This window comes from Dermacentor albipictus, chromosome 2 (assembly GCF_038994185.2).
Source record: "Dermacentor albipictus isolate Rhodes 1998 colony chromosome 2, USDA_Dalb.pri_finalv2, whole genome shotgun sequence".
NCBI classification, from domain to species: domain Eukaryota; kingdom Metazoa; phylum Arthropoda; class Arachnida; order Ixodida; family Ixodidae; genus Dermacentor; species Dermacentor albipictus.
Window position 1 is genome coordinate 176,151,612 of NC_091822.1, and position 17,154 is coordinate 176,168,765.

Consider the following 17,154-nt stretch of genomic DNA (forward strand, 5'->3'; position numbering starts at 1 on the left):
GCACAAATAACGAGATCTGACTTAACCGTACGTACAATTATTAATTGTGTAGAAATCATTGCACATCAAAACCAACTGCACTGTGAATGGCGCGGAGACTTTTATGACTGCACTACTTGCATAGCTTCGGCAACGTTCCCTGCTAAGTATGAAATGGAGTTTAGAAACCACCTGAAAGAAAAGAAGGTGTTAGCTGTCATGCTGTCTTTGGTGTTTTCGTCAACATTGTGACATTGCTGTTGTAGTTAAGATTTTCTCATCATCATCATCTCTGGGCCAGCTGCTGTATTTTAGGTGGTGCAAAAGCTTTTCTCTCCACTATTCTCTGACAGCTGTTAGCCTATGTAATGGGAAAGCATGAACAGCCTGACATTTTTGTTGCAGTTCTATTCATGGCCTCCAGTGCTAAGTGTTGCAAACGCCAGATCATTTTCCAGTCACAGGTGCTGATCTTTCATTTGTGGTAACTTTGTTAGCCAGCATGCTTGCAATGACCATGGGCGGCCATGTGGTTTAATTCCACCATGCTGGTGTTTTGAGCCAATCAGGAAGGCCACAACAGCACTGTGATCAGAGCTGTTCAGATGGCGAATTTGGCAGTGTCTAGACTAGCATCTCAGAGGAGAGGGAAGCTTGCAGATTTCAGAATAACCTCAGTTTCAAAGGAACATGTTTTGATGCCTCTTTGAAGTTTTGTGTTGCACCACACGTCTGATTTGTGTGTGGGCATTTCAGTTGCTGAATGAGGAGATCACGCCTACGCTGAACAAGCTGAAGGAGGAGAGGCAGGCGTACCTGGACTACACCAAGGTGTCGCGAGAGCTGGATCACCTGACGAAGTTGTATGTCGCGTGGCAGTATGTCCAGACTGAGGTCAGTGTCTGCTGTAAATTACCTAACCCTGACTACACACACATTCCTGGCTGCTTGTTCTTTGTTTACTTTTATTCCTGCTTCTATGTGAACAAGCATTTGTGCTTGCGAATTGTCGTGTATCATCGTACTTACTTGCATGTGAATCGCATTGTTAGCCTACAATATCGGTGTTCTTTAAGTTACTCAGGGTGTCTACCAACCGGGAAAACCGGGAATTCTCAGGGAATTTGAACAGTCTGGAAAAACTCAGGGAAAACTCAGGGAATTTGTGCTTCCATCAGGGAAAATTAGCTGTAACTCTATTGAAAGGGAACGAAAGTCGTGTTAATGCTGGCTCCAGTAACAGAGGAATCGCAACGAATCGTCATTAACGCCGTGTCATCGGCACGATGTATTGCCAGAGTAGTTAACGACCGATTTTCTAGACGCCCGATTTTTCGGACATGCCCGATAATTTGCACGGTTTTGCGGCACCGCCACATACTCCATATGGTCAATGTATATTGCCCTGACTGCAGGTCTGAAATGGCATTAATCAAAGCCGCCACCGCCGCTATTTTGATTATCTCGCCGCCTCGAACCGGCACTCTCGCAGGCAGATCCGTTGGCAGCCGTAACCACCACCGCGGCAACGTTAGGCCTAGCTGCTTCTATGTTCGCTATTAAGCTTCTTGCCATGCGGTGCCGTGTTTTTCATTGAAAGAATTCGCCGCTATCACCAATGGCACCGACTCCGCCTTTGTAATCCTCGCGATTGGCTTTGAAACTCGCAGAGCACAGTGCGTTGCGTAATGCCAGTCTCCGAAAGTTAGCTTCGCCTCAGTGCACTAGTGTTAGGCGGTGAAGCATAACAAGCGTGGGAAGGGGGCAATTGTCACGGGACATAGTATGTATTCCTTAATTACACATGCGTGCACCCCGTCTCCTGTCACAGTACAAGCCCTGATATGCCTAATAAGCGTACTGGCAGGCCTTCAGAGCTTTTTCAGGCTTGCCTGTGGTAATTTTAGCCCTTAAAGGCAGTTAAAGACATGCATTAATCTTTTTCAGACTGCCCGTTTTTTTTTTTTTTTTTTTTGCGGCCCCTCGGAAATCCGAAAATCAAATGTTGACTGTACAACTGACCAAGAGGATGCTTCAGATGATCCATGCGGTGAAAGCGTGGTAGAAGGAGGATGAGAACAGAAAGGACCGACGCACTGAGGAATTAACGGGAAAGGAATTGCCGGCGCCTTTTTGAAGGAGCTTGAGCTAAAAAAACTAAGTGTTGGCTGACGCTGAGACACAGGTGTCCCTCATCCAAACCAAAATAAATTGTTTAAGCAGTGAAACCCAACACTGACATGTTGTGTACGGGCTGAGAGTATGTCAGGACAGTTGAGGTTGACTTCCCAGCTGCTGAGAGAGAACCTTAGTTGTGACAAAGTTCAGGACCTCATACAGATGAGCTTGCTGTCAGTTGATGGAAATAGCTGATATTAAAAAAATATTTACTTATGTATGCATCTCCTTTTCATTCGTATTTGAAAATGTTCGACTCAATTTGGAATGGGCTTTACCATTTCTTTCTCTGTGCATTTTACTCGCACCTTCCTTCTGTTTTCTTTTTAAATAAAATAGATATTACTCCTTACTATTCAAACTGGATTAAGTCTTTTTTTTTTTCAGCATGCTTACTAGAGAGTGACAGCATCGGGCAACGTGGTGTCAGCCTGTCTTGACATAAAACAAAGTTCTGGCTCATTCAGGGAATTTCGCAAAGGTGCTCAGGGAAAACCTGGAAAACTCAGGGAATTTGGAAATGTCAACTTGGTAGACACCCTGGTTACTATAGTTTCCTTTTGCATGAAGCTGCTTAATTTTGCATTGCATAATAAGCATCAGTGGTGGAACAGCTGTGCCAAACTCCGCCGAGAGTGGGCCTTTGCGCCATCCTGTCCCAAAATGGCATTTTAGTGGGAAATTGCGCAGAGCCTGCACCAAAAATGCATAAGAGTGAATCCCTCCTTCTGTCGATGCTTAGCAGCTAGCAAAACGTAAATCAAAACCAACAGCACACTATCATCATCATCATAGAAGGAAGTAGAGGCCCGTCCATAGTTTCTCGCTATATAGTGAGAAATTATATGTGTGGTACCACGGAGTTTGCCGAAGGAGGATGTCACATTCTAGGATTAAAGTTAAAGCTTTTTCTGTGTTTATGTGTGATGGCGGGGCTTTGGAAGGATCCACTGCGGTCAGAATCGCACGTGGTGCATAGTTAAAAGTGGTATTAGCGAATGAGGTTACATGTGATACACGGCGAGAGCCGCCACTTCAATGGGTGAGGCATGCTTGTTGACGCAAAAGTATTGCGTCGAGCTTCGGTCGGGGGTTATTTCGGTGACAAAGTCACCGACGCAAATGCAAAACCCTGTTTGTGTTTCGCGCATGCGCAGTGGCACTGATGCTGTTTTATTTTTTTTCCTTGCGGCTGCGAAACCTGTGCAGCCCCTATTTGAAAACTCCCTAATGTACATGGCGTGACATGAGTACCGTATTTACTCACATAATGATCGCACTCGCGTAATGATCGCACCCCTGAATTTTGTCGTCAAAATTTGATTTTTAAAAAATTTCCCGCGTAATGATCGCACCCCGAACTTGCCGCAGCGATAGGTCGTGTGCCAAGTCTAGCTAATAATGATCGCACTTACCATCTGTTGAATGCTACGCGAACGACTATTCAAGACGAACCAAGCAGTCTGCACGCACCAAACATTCTTAAGTAGATGCCTCATTTCATTACTTTCATCACTTTCTGCACTTCCATGACAAAAAAAATGGCTGTGGCTTAGCTAAGGTTAAGCCCAGGATGCGAAGCATACTAGCCTTTATTTTAACGCGACAGCGTTAAGGAGCTCGTGTCGCAGAAAAGCCGGTGTCGTCGGCGTCGGCTCAGGCGTGCGGCGCTTGCTCAGGCGCACATTTCGTTGTCGCGCCGAACGCTGCGTTGCTCGACGCTCACCGCGTCCGATGCGGGGCGCGTAGTCGCTGCGCCGTAGCAAAGCCACCTAGAAACAGTCTCTGTAGCACGCCGCAACCTTCGCTTCTCATTCCAACGAGCAGCTCTGTCTCAAGGAGGCATCTCACCTAATGAGTGTCTAGCAGAGGCAAGCGCAGCTGCTTATATACCGCCGACGGCGCGAGTTGGAGCCCCGTTTCTCCTCTGTCGTGACGTCACGGTGTCACGTGGTATTGAAGGCGACACCGCCGGGCCTGAGGAGCTGGGTTGAGCTCTAGTAATATGCTTCGCATAAAAAGGTACAACGGAACTTTCCTTTATTATGTGTAGGCTTTATAATAGTTGCGGTCAACAACAACAAAAAAGGCACCTTTCGATTCTTCTCATCTGCACTCGTGGGCAAGCAACAAATCGCGAGGGGCGGTAGTAGCCACGTTTACACTGATACGTTGAAAGTGTACTTTATTAATACCCCAACGCTTGTAACACAGCTAAGATATTCACCAACCCTTAGCGCAAACGTGCGGTATTAGGATAGTAGAGAAGACAGATGCTGCAGTTTCTGCAGCATGCCCGCCATGTGTTTCTATGTCACTGGCAGCTAAGCGTGCCCATCTGTTTTTGCCCCCTCAAAGTGGGCATGGCTACGTTATTGCCGCAAACTTGCCGATATTAACGATATTATTTATTACTGACACGGAAAAAACTGTTTCAATGCATGTAATGTACTCACGAGAAGAAAAAAAAATCGCGTTCGGTGCGTTCGGCTTGCTTCGCCGGCCACCATTTTCGTTTTGGTGTCCCGCACCCGCATCCCGCAGCAAACGGGGGGCCAAAAAAAAAACTTTTTTTTTTCGCGGGAAATATAACTCTCGCGTAATGATCGCACCCCTGAATTTGCATCAATTTTTTCTTACAAAAAAGTGCGATCGTTATGCGAGTAAATACGGTATATTGTGGGATGTCATGTACATTGCAGGCGTGCATCCTAATCGGCCTTGCGGTGAGCCTTTGCACACAAGCTGTGACTGTCGCACTGTGTTGCATCCTGGGTTGATAAGCGTGCATTTGTTGACGATCTGTCTGTGGTGCCTTCTCTGTGTCGTATCGACGAACCTGGCCATAGCGCCCGTTGTGCGTTGTGTCGAGGAGCGTCGCATTCTTTTCTGACTGTGCTCGCAGCATAAGCCTCGTGGAAACCTGTATCCACAACATATTGACTAAATGTCAAAATTTGCATGGTATATTATAAGCACATGTGTGTTGGACCCTGTGCCGAAAGTGCTTGCTGCCGCGCCAAATCGGCTTTTTGCTTGCACCAGGACCTGCGCCTAAAGCTGAAATGGCTGTTCCACCACTGAAGTATTTGTAAAGGAAGCCACTGAGAAGGCTCAGTTCAAAGTACTGTGTGTGAAAGATGAACAGATGCATCAGAAACAGCCTGGCTTGGCTGGCCCATATGTGGCTGCTAGCCGGTGTTGTGGATGTCATGCGGTTACAGCAGCCATCGCATTTTGTTGCATGGTCGGCATAGTCACACATCTCACTGCACCAAGGAATGTTTCTCAACATAGAATTAAGCATTTGAAAAGTTGCAGAGTGTGGTTGGAAGGAAAAGCACTTTGATTTAGACTTTGTGCTAAAGTAAGCAGGCCACGGATCCAAACTTGCGTGAACAACACTGTAAGAAATGATAAAAGGCATGTCAAACTTTGGGTTTGTTTTGGTAGCCTTTCTCTGAACCCTTTGCAGTCATATGTTGGGCCCCTCTCAACATGGAAAAAATATCTCTTCTGTTCAGATGTCGGAAAGTGTCCAACATGCATGCATGCTTGTGTTCGCCGGTTATTTGGGTTGATAGTGCCAGCTTTCTGGAATTTTTCCAACTAATAAGTGCACTTTGCAATGTCTACTGACACTGGCAACATTTTTTTTCCTTCCTGCATGCTCAAAGAGATTTTTAGCGTGATTTGTAGTGTGAAGCGACGACAAGATGACGGCGTTCTCTGCATGTTCGTTTTATGGACAAAATTCACTTGAGTTAAGTGAATTGGATTGTTTTAGTGGTGTAGATAAATATTGTTCGCGATTGAATGGTCAGCAAACGTCCTCAAATGAGAATAATTTAAAAGCAAGTGACAATTAGGACCCTGCAGACCTGCAGTACAAATCCTGATCTTCACCCAGGTGTACTTAGAGTGCTACCACAGAGTGCCAAAGTACTGTTCAGAGCCTCGGGAATAAATGAATTTTCAAAAATAAATCACTTAAGTGCGTTTGTTCATCTGAGCGCTTTTTCTGCGTAGCGTGTAAATGAGCGAATTTGTGCCTGTCTTGAACGACCACAAAGGGTTAAAATGAAAAGGAGGAGGAGGAGGAAATAGCTTTATTGTGTGCCCTGCGAGTTGGTGGGGAGGGCCAAAGGCCCCGCCTAGATGACGGCCAGGAGTTCGTGGGTCCTGGTGGCATCCTCGGCCCTCTGGACGGCCCATAGTTGATCCTCGAAGGCGGGGCTGAGCAGTGCGGCTTCCCAACGCGTGCGAAGGCTTTTGCTAGAGGCCTTGTTCTCGTTATTGTTATATATCCCTCGGCATTGTTCCAGAGTGGCTCTGGATTCACATGTGTTGCATTTGTCCGTTAGAATCCGGATATATGATATGCGAGACCGCTGGATTTGGATACGTACTAGTTTGTAACTGCCGCCATGCGACAGACTGATTTTTTGTTAATTTTGCATGAGGTCGCGGGAATAGGGCCCTCTTTAACCTACAGCGTTTCGTGATGTCATTATGTGTGGTCATTCTGTCCTCCCATTCCCACTCTTTACCGCACCGTCACGTCCGGAGGGTGTCGGGGCGCCACTTGCGACTGCGGCTTGGTCTGTAAGCCCTCGAGCCGCGTCGTGTGCCGCCTCGTTGTTACCGTCCTCCGTGAGGGTGAGAGCAGGCGTCCATGTGATGTATATCTTTCTGTTGCAATTTTGGCGTCCTGCAAGAAGAATGCGTAGTGCAGGGTGTCTACCAACCGGGAAAACCGGGAATTCTCAGGGAATTTGAACAGTCTGGAAAAACTCAGGGAAAACTCAGGGAATTTGTGCTTCTGTCAGGGAAAATTAGCTGTAACCTTATTGAAAGGGAACGAAAGTCGTGTTAATGCTCGCTCCAGTAACAGAGGAATCGCAATGAATCGTCATTGGCGCCGTGTCATCGGCACGATGTGTTGCCAGAGTAGTTAACGACCGATTTTCCAGACGCTTTTTCGGACATGCCCGATAATTTACACGGCTTTGCGGCACCACCACGTACTCCATATAGTAAATGTATATTGCCCTGACTGCAGGTCTAAAATGGAATTAATCAAAGCCTCCACCGCCGCCATTTTGATTATCTCGCCGCCTCGAACTGGCACTATCGCACGCAGATCCGCCGGCAGCCGTAGCTACCACCACGGCAACGTTAGGCCTAGCTGCTTCTACGTTCGCTGTTAAGCTTCTTGCCGTGCAGTGCCGTGTTTTTCATTGAAAGAATTCGCCGCTGTCAGCAATGGCACCAACACCACGTTTGTAATCTTCGCCATTGGCTTCGAAGCTCTCAGAGCACACACAGCGCGTTTCGTAATGCCATTCTCCGAAAGTCAGCTTTGCCACATTACAGCAATGTTAGGCGGCGAAGCTTAACAAGCGTGGGAAGGGGCAATTGTCACAGGACACAGTATGTACTCCTTAAATATACGCGCGTGCACCCCCATCTCCTGTCACAGCACGAGCACTGATATGCCTAATAAGTGTACTGGCAGGCCTTAAGAACTTTTGCGGACCTGCCTGTGCCAATTTTAGCCCTTATAGGCAGTTAGAGACATGCATTCATTTTTTTTTTGGACTGCCCGATTTTTCGGATGTTTTTACGGCCCCTAGGGAGTCCGAAATTTTGGACGTTGACTGTACAACTGACCAAAAGGATGCTTCAAATTATCCATAGGGTGAACGTGTGGCAGAAGGAGGATGAGAACAGGAAGGACCGGCGTCCTGAGGAATTAACGGGAAATTAGGCATGCCGCCACCTCTTTGAAGGAGCTTGAGCTCAAAAAACAAAGCGTTGGCTGATGCCGAGATGCAGGTGTCCCTCATTTAAACCAAAATAAGCTATTTAAAGCAGTGAAACCGTACACTGAGATGTTTTGTACGGGCTGAGGGTATGTCATTGTCAGGACCGTTGAGATTGACTTCCCAGCTGCTGAGAGAGAATCTTAGTTGTCACAAAGTTCAGGCCTCATACCGATGAGCTTGCTATCAGTTGATAGAAATAGCTCATATTAAAAAAATATTTACTTATGTATTCATCTCCTTACATTCGTATTTGTAAATGTTTGACCCAATTTGCAATGGGTTTTATCATTTTTTCACTGTGCATTTTACTAACACCTTCCTTCTGTTTTCTTTTTAAATAAAATAGATATTAATCCTTACTATTCAAACTGGATTAAGTCATTTTTTTGTTTCAACATGCTTACTAGAGAGTGACAGTATCGGGCAACATGGTGTCAGCCTGTCTTGACATAAAACAAAGTTCTGGCTCATTCAGGGAATTTACCAAAAGTGCTCAGGGAAAACCTGGAAAACTCAGGGAATTTGGAAATGTCAGCTTGGTAGACACCCTGGTAGTGCCTCCGGGGAAAGAAAATTAAAATTTAAATACTCGCCATAGACGGCTAGATAGATAGCAAGATGCACAGCAGACATCGTAAGTGTAGTTCCATTTCTGACAAATCGGGCAAAGAAGACAGCCTCGTACAGGCAACATCAAGGTAAAAAAGCAAAACAGTGCAGGCTTTTGCACTTTCCAAACAAGAGGACAGTTGAGTAACCTGTCAAGAAGCTTGGTTGAAAGTTCGTCTGTGCACAAGAAAACATAATGAGGCTTTCTTTCACACTTAATCCTTTCAGTGTTTTTTTTTTTCCGAGGTGGCGCACCCCCAGCATTCGGTTTTCTTCTTGGACATTAGAAACCGAACACCATTGTTTATTTTTGCTTCTGTACTATCGGAAAAGAAAGATGCAAATAATGGCAAATGCATTATTGGTATGGTCCTCACATTCATACCTTCGTTTCCTGTCTACAACCTCGTTTCATTTTGATGCACATGCTTCCATGATGCTGCCGGCGTGTCAGAGTCAGAATGCAATGCAGTTGAAGTGGCTTCTTCTTCCGATAACAAACTTTCATCTTTGGAGTTCGAGCTTGGCATGTATTTGTAGTTGGAAGAGCCACCACTCTATTTAGGAGTGAAGGTCTCACGCGAGCAGCCATCTCAAAGCGGTCACTCATCCATGCTCAAGGAAGGAGCGCTTTCGTTTACTTGTACTCAACCAGACAAAGCAACGAGGGCAACAGGTGAAAGGGACACGACAGAGGGCAGAGCTGTCCTGTAGAAAGCACACCAGCACCTACAAAGGGGCGCGTTTCGCACCGCGCTAGCAAAAGCCTATACTGAGCAAACCCACAGAGAGGAGAAAAAAATTATTCTACAAACGTACTACAGATGGCAGTACTACCTTGAAGCTCACCAACTTTGTCTTACTACACACATCCGAGTGGAGAGACTGGAGAATGTATGGGTGTGTCAGTGACATGGCTGGACAGAAACGTGGAAGTGTACTGGGACGTCGGTGACACTTAAAGGGTTAAAGGAACACCAGAGAGTTACACTGAATCAATCGAAAATGATGAAATATTTTCCCAAAGTTTTTTTGTCATTAATTATGTGGTACTAGGTTAGTTATTGGAAGAGAAAATGATTACAGTTTTAAAAAATTTGAAGCTGGTGCCATAGCATTGGTTTCTCAATATGAGGACATTGATTTCAAAGTACTTTTTGTACTTTGGCCATACTGGCTCAATAAGTTCACTCGTTGGCTACTTTAGAATACAATGTAGTCCATCTTTTACTACAAGAAATTAACTAAGCTTGGGCAGATGCCGCCAGAATCATGACATCACCGCCAGCTGATTTGAGAAATCCATGGTGGCGCCACCACATGTCTTTAGGTATTGCATTTTTTCTGGCTTTCAAATTTCTCATATGGAAAAGTCGGAACCCTATTTGTAACGTAAGTGAACAGCAGCTGCCCAGGGTAGTCAAGTTGAACAGTTCCCACTAGCAGCTTTTTTAATTTGGGACCAATGTAAGTCTTGCCGTAAGTAATGAGCCAAGCTTCTTGCTGTTGGTCCACTACTCAAGTTCTATCCCAGCTCCAAGCGAAACAACCAGTAATTTAGTTTAAGGGCGTACGCTGCAGATCACTCACTTGCATTCCTGTCTCATTATAGTTATAGCTAAGTTCACGCGGCATTCACATTTCTGTATTCATATAATGTTCTGCATTTTATGCCCAGGAGCTCAGCCGGACCTCGAAGGAAAAGCTGGAGAAGATGAAGGCGACCGTTCAGCAGTCCAAGGCCTCGGTCGAGGAGCTGCAGGCCAAGACCAAGGACATGAGCAAGCTCATCGCCACGATGGAGCGTAAAAAGGATGAGGTAAGGCCTAGAGGTGTCCTGCACTTCGTGAAGTGCACCGTCAGGGCTGATTTTTCAACACTGTCTCAGCACTCCCTGGTGTTTCACTCCACAATTGTTCTTAGTCTCTCCGTAATCAGGATGTGCACTATCTCGTCGTGTAACATGACAGTCACCGTGATGTGTCTGTTTTAACCACTTGGGGGCCCACGACGACTTACCGTATAAACCAGAATTAGGTCGATCCAGAATATAGATCGACCCCTGATCTTGACTTGGCCAGAAGATAACTCACAATGGGCTAAAGATCGCTATAATAAGACGAAGGACGACTTTAGCTGCTTTCTTTTCGGGAAAAAATATCTACCTCTATTCTGGCTTATACAGTAGCTCGTTATGACAAAGGTTGCAGTATCTTGTCATTTGGCACATAAATAATATGCAATGTCTTTTGCTACTTTTTGTTTCAACAATAGCAGTAAAAGTGCTATAGGCATTCCTGGTATCATATCATTTAGGAAAAAGAAAAGGCCACAAAAATGCAGGCCTGTAAAGAGAAAAGTCTGCATTTTTCATCAATTTGTCACAGGGTTGACCTGTGAAGGTCACATTCGTTTTCAAAATATGCATCCCCCGAGAGCAAAATTTTGTTATTGCTGATTTAACTTCTTGAGAGTGACTTATTTTGAGAGAAAACAAGTAAATAATTTTTAGGTAACAACAAAGTGAAATTTTTGTTTAATCTGTACAGTTTTATACATGGCTTATTGTTAAATACATCTATAAAATGCCGTAATTAGTCTTTAAACAAATGCATTAATTATGCAACTTATGTTTATGGTTTGACACAACTGGGGCTCATATTTTGAAACATTCAGTGTCATTTTTCATATTTATCGTGTGTTGCATCAAAGGTGCTATCCGAGCAAAGACAGCAGTGCGGCAGACTTCCGAACCAATAAGAACGTTCGGAAGACTAAAATAGAAAAACAATAAAAATGACGGGTATCGTTAGAGAACACGGTCCCAGAGACGCGCAGCCACAGCAAAAGTGAGCCATGCCATGTGAGCCTCTGCAAGCAACCTGAGTGGTGCCCACCTGCTAGAAAAAAAATTAAGCGAGCGAGATACTTGCTGTAATCAAATGTTAGATAGATTGTTAACCTTTTCAGCGTCAAATGTTTTATTGTATATTTAAAATCTTCAGACTTACATATTTCAAACAGAACTCGTGAATACAGACGGGCTTACATAAATACTTATGATAAGAATTAAAATAGTAGGTATGCTGAAACAGATATATTCTTGTTCGGCGCTTGTAGTCCGGATGAGAGGAATCACTGCTCGTTTAACTTGCAACAGAGCAACCAGTGCATACACCCATAGCATAATCGAACTTTGTATGTGAGCGCACGCAAGAAAACTTGAAAACAAACTTTTGTGATATGTTTACCATTTGTCTTGCCTATGTGTATATACCTTTCTCTATTGCAGCGTTTTCATCAGCATCATGATAAAAGAAGTTAACAATGCATTTTGTAAATATACTCTACATAATATGTTTTTCGAACCTCTTTACCATCGTGTACATCACATTTGTATTTATCTTTTGTACCTCTGTTCGTTATCATCGGATGTCAACTCAAAATTTGGAATTATTACTGCTGTTATTTATTTTGTTTTAGTTACTTTTACCAATGTTTACTTTGTATTCTCTTAGCCCCTCCCCTCTATAATGTACTGTGTACCTTGAGGGTAAAATAAATGAAATGAAATGAAACTACTGTCATGGCAGACATCATAAGGAAAGAAAAAAAAAAGTTTTGATGGAAGCCGAGAGGCGGCAGCACAATAAGAACTTTTTCTAGAAGTTTTAAACTATATAGAACTCAATTTCGCTGCACATGGCCCATAACGGGGCTGTTACGCCAAATTTTCAAGCTTGAATAATGCATTGCATATTAAAATCGTGCAAGCAACACTGTGTGAAATTGCACCCTAGAAATGAAATCGCACGCCTAGAAATGGCTCCATCATAGTAGCGAAAGCATATCTCAGGCTAAGCTTTTCCAGCAATAGACCCCTTTCATCACTACAGCACCTGACGGTGGGGTTTTTGTCAGTTTTGATTTGCACAGCGCTCTGGGATACAGGGTTCTTCATCTGTTAACCGGATTAGCTGAAAAATAGACACAACTGGAGTCGCATTAACGAAATTCAACTGTATTGCCACATGAGGCAGGGACAGTTGGCGACAAGAAACACCAAATTGGGCGCTGACGTAACGTACGCTTGAGATACAGAAGTATATGCAGCATAAAATGCGTCGGTGTACAAATGTACGATATGCTGTGCTCACACTGCAGTCGTCAGTTGTGGCCCCTGAAATCGGGCAGTGCGCGCCGCATGATTTTGGAATTCGCTGAATTCACCAGCGAATCACTGTCAGCAAAGACGCTGCTCCACTTCTGTGTCTGCTCTCTGTCACGCTGCACGTGATTTAAGAGGTGTGTTTGCAGACAGTCACATGTAAATAAACCATTTGACCATCAGTGTCCGCTGGAGTTTTCAGTTATTGCCTCGGTATTCCTTTGCGGTGGCAGCGAAATTTTTTTGTATTGGAAATTGCATATGAACACACTTCGTTATGTTGAGGTTTAACTATAGTTGCACCGCAGAAAGTGTCGCATACCAGAAACAGTTGCACTGCGAAAAACACGGAGCAAGACTTCTATGACCGCACTACCTTGCGTAACCTCCACAGCATTGCCGACTGGAAAGTAAGCGACACAAGCGCTCGTCCTTGTGTTGCTCCTTTTCTTTGTCCCAGTTTGATTTCTGCACAAGAAGTTCGTTTAAAAATGAATCTGTTCCAACTAGGTCGACTCGCAGTTATGCATTAGAAAGTAGTAGCCATAATTGGAAAAGGGACTGCAGCGGTTGTGGTCTCGCAGTGGCACCAATTGGGCTGGTGTCAGTCGGGTTGTTGTGGTCGTGACATTGCGGATTGCCCGCTGATTCACAGGAGACCGGTGACAAGCTGGAGTCACTGGAGCGTCGCCTGAAGGAGTGCCAGCTGGAGGAGACCAAGGCCGACTCGGACCTGCAGTTCAGCAAGGGGCGCATCAAGGAAGAGCACAAGACACGCACGAGCCTCCAGAAGAGCCTTGATGAGGTACGCTGTCTCGGCTCAGTGCTCTAAATCTGCCGGTGTCTTCACTGCAACCGGTGCAGGTGTAAATTTTGTGTGCACCTGGCAAGTGGTAATAGGAAAACATGAACTGCACGACGATGGCACAATATAATTCTGTGCCAGCGGTGAATAAGTAGTATAGGAAAGACTGGAGAGATGATGAAAAATGTCAAGAGCTTATGTTATCGTAAGCTAGATGTAGTGTAATGGGAGCATTAAATAAGCATGCAGTTGTTGAATGGTAATTACAGTTGTCAAAAGTTAAAAAGAACATGAGTAATGTTGTTGTATTCTTTGTAAATGACAAGCCATAGTTGAGTAAACAATCTACATGCTTGTAAGCAAAGAGAGCACAAGAACAATCTTTGCTGAGTAACGTGAGAAAATGGTGGCTTGCGACTACAGTGTTGTGCTGCTGTGTGTAAGGTTGTGGACTCCATTCCCAGCTGCAGCAGCCGCATTCCGGTGGAGGCAGAATACAAGAACATTCATGTTCCATGCATTGTGTGCACATTTAAACACCCTGTGTACCAAAATTAATCCAACGCTCTCCACCAAGGCGTCGCTCCGAGAAAAATTTCTGCCAGTAAGCTTGCAAAAAAAATTTTTTTTTTGCTCGCGTGCAATGTGTTGGTGGTGCCAGTGAATCTTCATGACGTCGAGCTCTGCAAATGAATGAACGGTAAGAATTGGTGTCAAGTTGAAAGGAAGTCGTCAACTAAGAGCTCTTTCCTGTGTTAGCTATGCAGTTTCTGGAGGACTGTGCCGACCAGTATAAGTATTATGGTGAAAAACAAAAAACAAACAAAGACGAAGAAACACACGTCAACAGGACAGGCGCCGACTACCAAACCGATTTTATTGCTTGAAGGAGATGAGCATTCTACTGTATTTGTTGTTTTGCTGGCTTCATTAAGGTGCCTGCTGTATTGATTGTGGCTTAAATGCTAGTCTCCGTCAAAGAATAAAATCAGCTGGTACTTGGTGCCTGTCCCATTGATGTGTGCTACTGCGTCTTTCTTTTTCTGGTGCTTTAGTACTTACACCAGAATGTCTGATCAACCAGCTCAAACAAAAGCTCTGCTTCTTTGCCACCAGGACAAGACCGCCATAGCGAGCAAGGAAAAGCAGGTGGAGAAGTTGCAGGCGACGCTCGTCGAGCTGGCCGAGGAAAGCGAGAAGGATGCCGAGGCCATGGCCGCGGCTCACAAGCATTTCCAGGCGGTCAGCGCTGGCCTCGCGAGCAACGCCGAGGGAGAGGAGGCGACTCTTGCCGAGCAGTTGAGGGGTACGTGACGTTGCGTGTGTCGGCTGCAGTGGTGAACAGAAGGATATCGTATCTTACATTTTTTCGGCACACTGCTGAGGCAGCTGGCACTGCGCTGTTCCAGACTGCTAGCCTCTTGAGTGCCACATACCTACCGACTCCCGAATTTTTCATAAAAACTTGGGCTTATTCTGCAATTACATTGCGTTGTTCCACGAAATATACATCATGTCCGCAAAAAAAAGCTTTAAAGGTGTTGAAGGCTGGGGTGCTGCTAGATTGCTACAAAATGCATGCAGGAAATAAATTGTGACGCTACCAGTGCCACTATTTTGTGGCGGCACAAGACGCAATACACTAGAGGGGTACTTGCTTTGAACAAGCTTATCCAGGCGATTTCCTGTAGAGTGGAGACTGGCTGGTTGATGCAGCTTCTGTTGTTTTTGGCCATGTCCATGTAAATATTTGTGTGCGTGCTGTTTCTCATTTATCCAAGTTTCTGAAGTAGGTGAAATCGGCAGCAACGAAGTGATCTAAAAATCAGCCTCTGCTCTTTCAAGATTGTTGCTAATTGTGTGCCGAGTCTAAAAGTAAATCATTGCTTGTAAAGTGTCTATGTCTATCTGACAAGATGTTAGTGCACAGGCTAAATGTGCTATCGCACTCTCCCCCGTTCCCATTTGTCATGTACTGAGGATTTTTATTTATATTAAAGTTCACAAGTTGGCAGCTATGCATACACCTTATACTAATGCCTCTTTTACTAGATTCCTAGAACGTTGTTTGCTTTCTCATTTAAGCAACAATTCTTGTATTTAATGTCATCGCCAGGAGAGGGCACTCATAGCCAACCCTGCTTACGTTGTGCTCGGGATGTTAAACTTTTTCTATAAGGCAACATTTTGCTTCAAAGTGTTGTTTACACTGGCTTTACTCACTGGCTTTACTGGCTTTACTTTGCAACATTTTGTTTAAAAGTGCAGTTTTATTTCTTTAGCTTGTATGTGCAGAAACATAGCATCAATTGTATACATCGCTAAACATTGCCGGCATCGGCCGCTTGTTGCTTTTATGATGTTAACAGATGTGAAAGTAATCTCGGAGGAAACAGCACATGGTTTAATTTCCAAACATTCAATACAATCTGCATAATAATGGGTAACCAACCCGCCCAAAGTTGCACGTTACTGAATTCACCAGTATTATCACTTAGCGACTTTTTTCCTGATGATTGTCTAAAGAAACTTACCAACACTGTTGAGAAGTAGACCGATTGTCCTACCTCGAGTATTGATGGAAACTATGTGATTCCCGGTAGCAATATTCCTGACAGTATGTGGCGTCTGAATCCTTGGTCTTCCACTCACCTATGCCAGTTTCTCTAACTCGTTTGTCGAGTTCCAAATAGACAGTTTGCCTGCCACAAAATTTGCTTGAGAAAAGTATTGCATGCTCCAACCACCAATAGTCGTGAATCTGTTGGCTGACAGAGAGCTAAATTTAGGTTGGTTGGTACGTACTTGGGCGAAAAAATGGCGCTTTAGAACAAGACGAGGGCAAACGCCACGAGCCGTCTGCTCTTGTCTTGTTTTAAACCACTGTTTCTCCGGCCATGCAAGTCAAAAGGAACACAAGCTTGCATTGCTCACTTTTTCTGTGTTGTCACCCTCGCCATGCAGCGGCCAAGAGCGACATTGCGGAGGCCGAGACGGAGAGCCGCCAGACGGAGATGCGGCTCAAGCACTCGCAGGAAGAGGCGAAGAAGAAGCAGGCCGAGTGCAAAAAGACCGAGGCCAGCTACCAGAAGGACGAGGCTGCCAACCGCGGCATCGAGAAAGAGCTCAATGCGATAAGGGTATGATGGCAACTTGATTTTATACTAGCACAACAGAAAATTTTCTTGTGCTATATTGGGACACGGCAATGACGGGCGTGATTGCCACAGGAGCAGGTTTGCTTTGGGTTAGTATTGGATGCTACGCTGCTATTTAGTGCGTAAGGCCAAGAGTCCCATTGCCTCTAGCCTTGCCAGCAGCTCGTCAAAATGGTGGGATAACCGATAATTGTTATACCGGGTTGCATGAAAAAATCAAAATAGGGGAGTGGCAGAGCTGTTGTGAGAAAACTATAATGGCGGGGAGGCCAGTGCCCCTCCCCACCACCTTCGTCCATCCGGCTGCTGATTGTGTTGACTTGTTTAACTGCTTCCTCGGCGCTCTGATCATGTATAACGAGCCACAACTGTCGGCGTTAAAGAATGGCACTGCTATAACAACTGCAAAGAGGGGTCAAGGGTGGCAAG

At 44.9% G+C, this 17,154-nt stretch overlaps 1 protein-coding gene across 2 annotated transcripts in view; it reads left to right on the forward strand.

Moving 5' to 3' along the window:
* Positions 1 to 17,154, forward strand: part of LOC139056325 (structural maintenance of chromosomes protein 2-like) — an 84,294-nt gene that overhangs the window by 26,170 nt on the left and 40,970 nt on the right. For both annotated transcript variants that reach the window (XM_070534482.1, XM_070534481.1), the window contains exons 4-8: positions 736 to 873; positions 10,273 to 10,413; positions 13,418 to 13,567; positions 14,684 to 14,873; positions 16,532 to 16,707. In XM_070534482.1, coding sequence (XP_070390583.1) covers positions 736 to 873; positions 10,273 to 10,413; positions 13,418 to 13,567; positions 14,684 to 14,873; positions 16,532 to 16,707 — 795 coding nt within the window. The remainder of the gene's footprint in view (positions 1 to 735; positions 874 to 10,272; positions 10,414 to 13,417; positions 13,568 to 14,683; positions 14,874 to 16,531; positions 16,708 to 17,154) is intronic.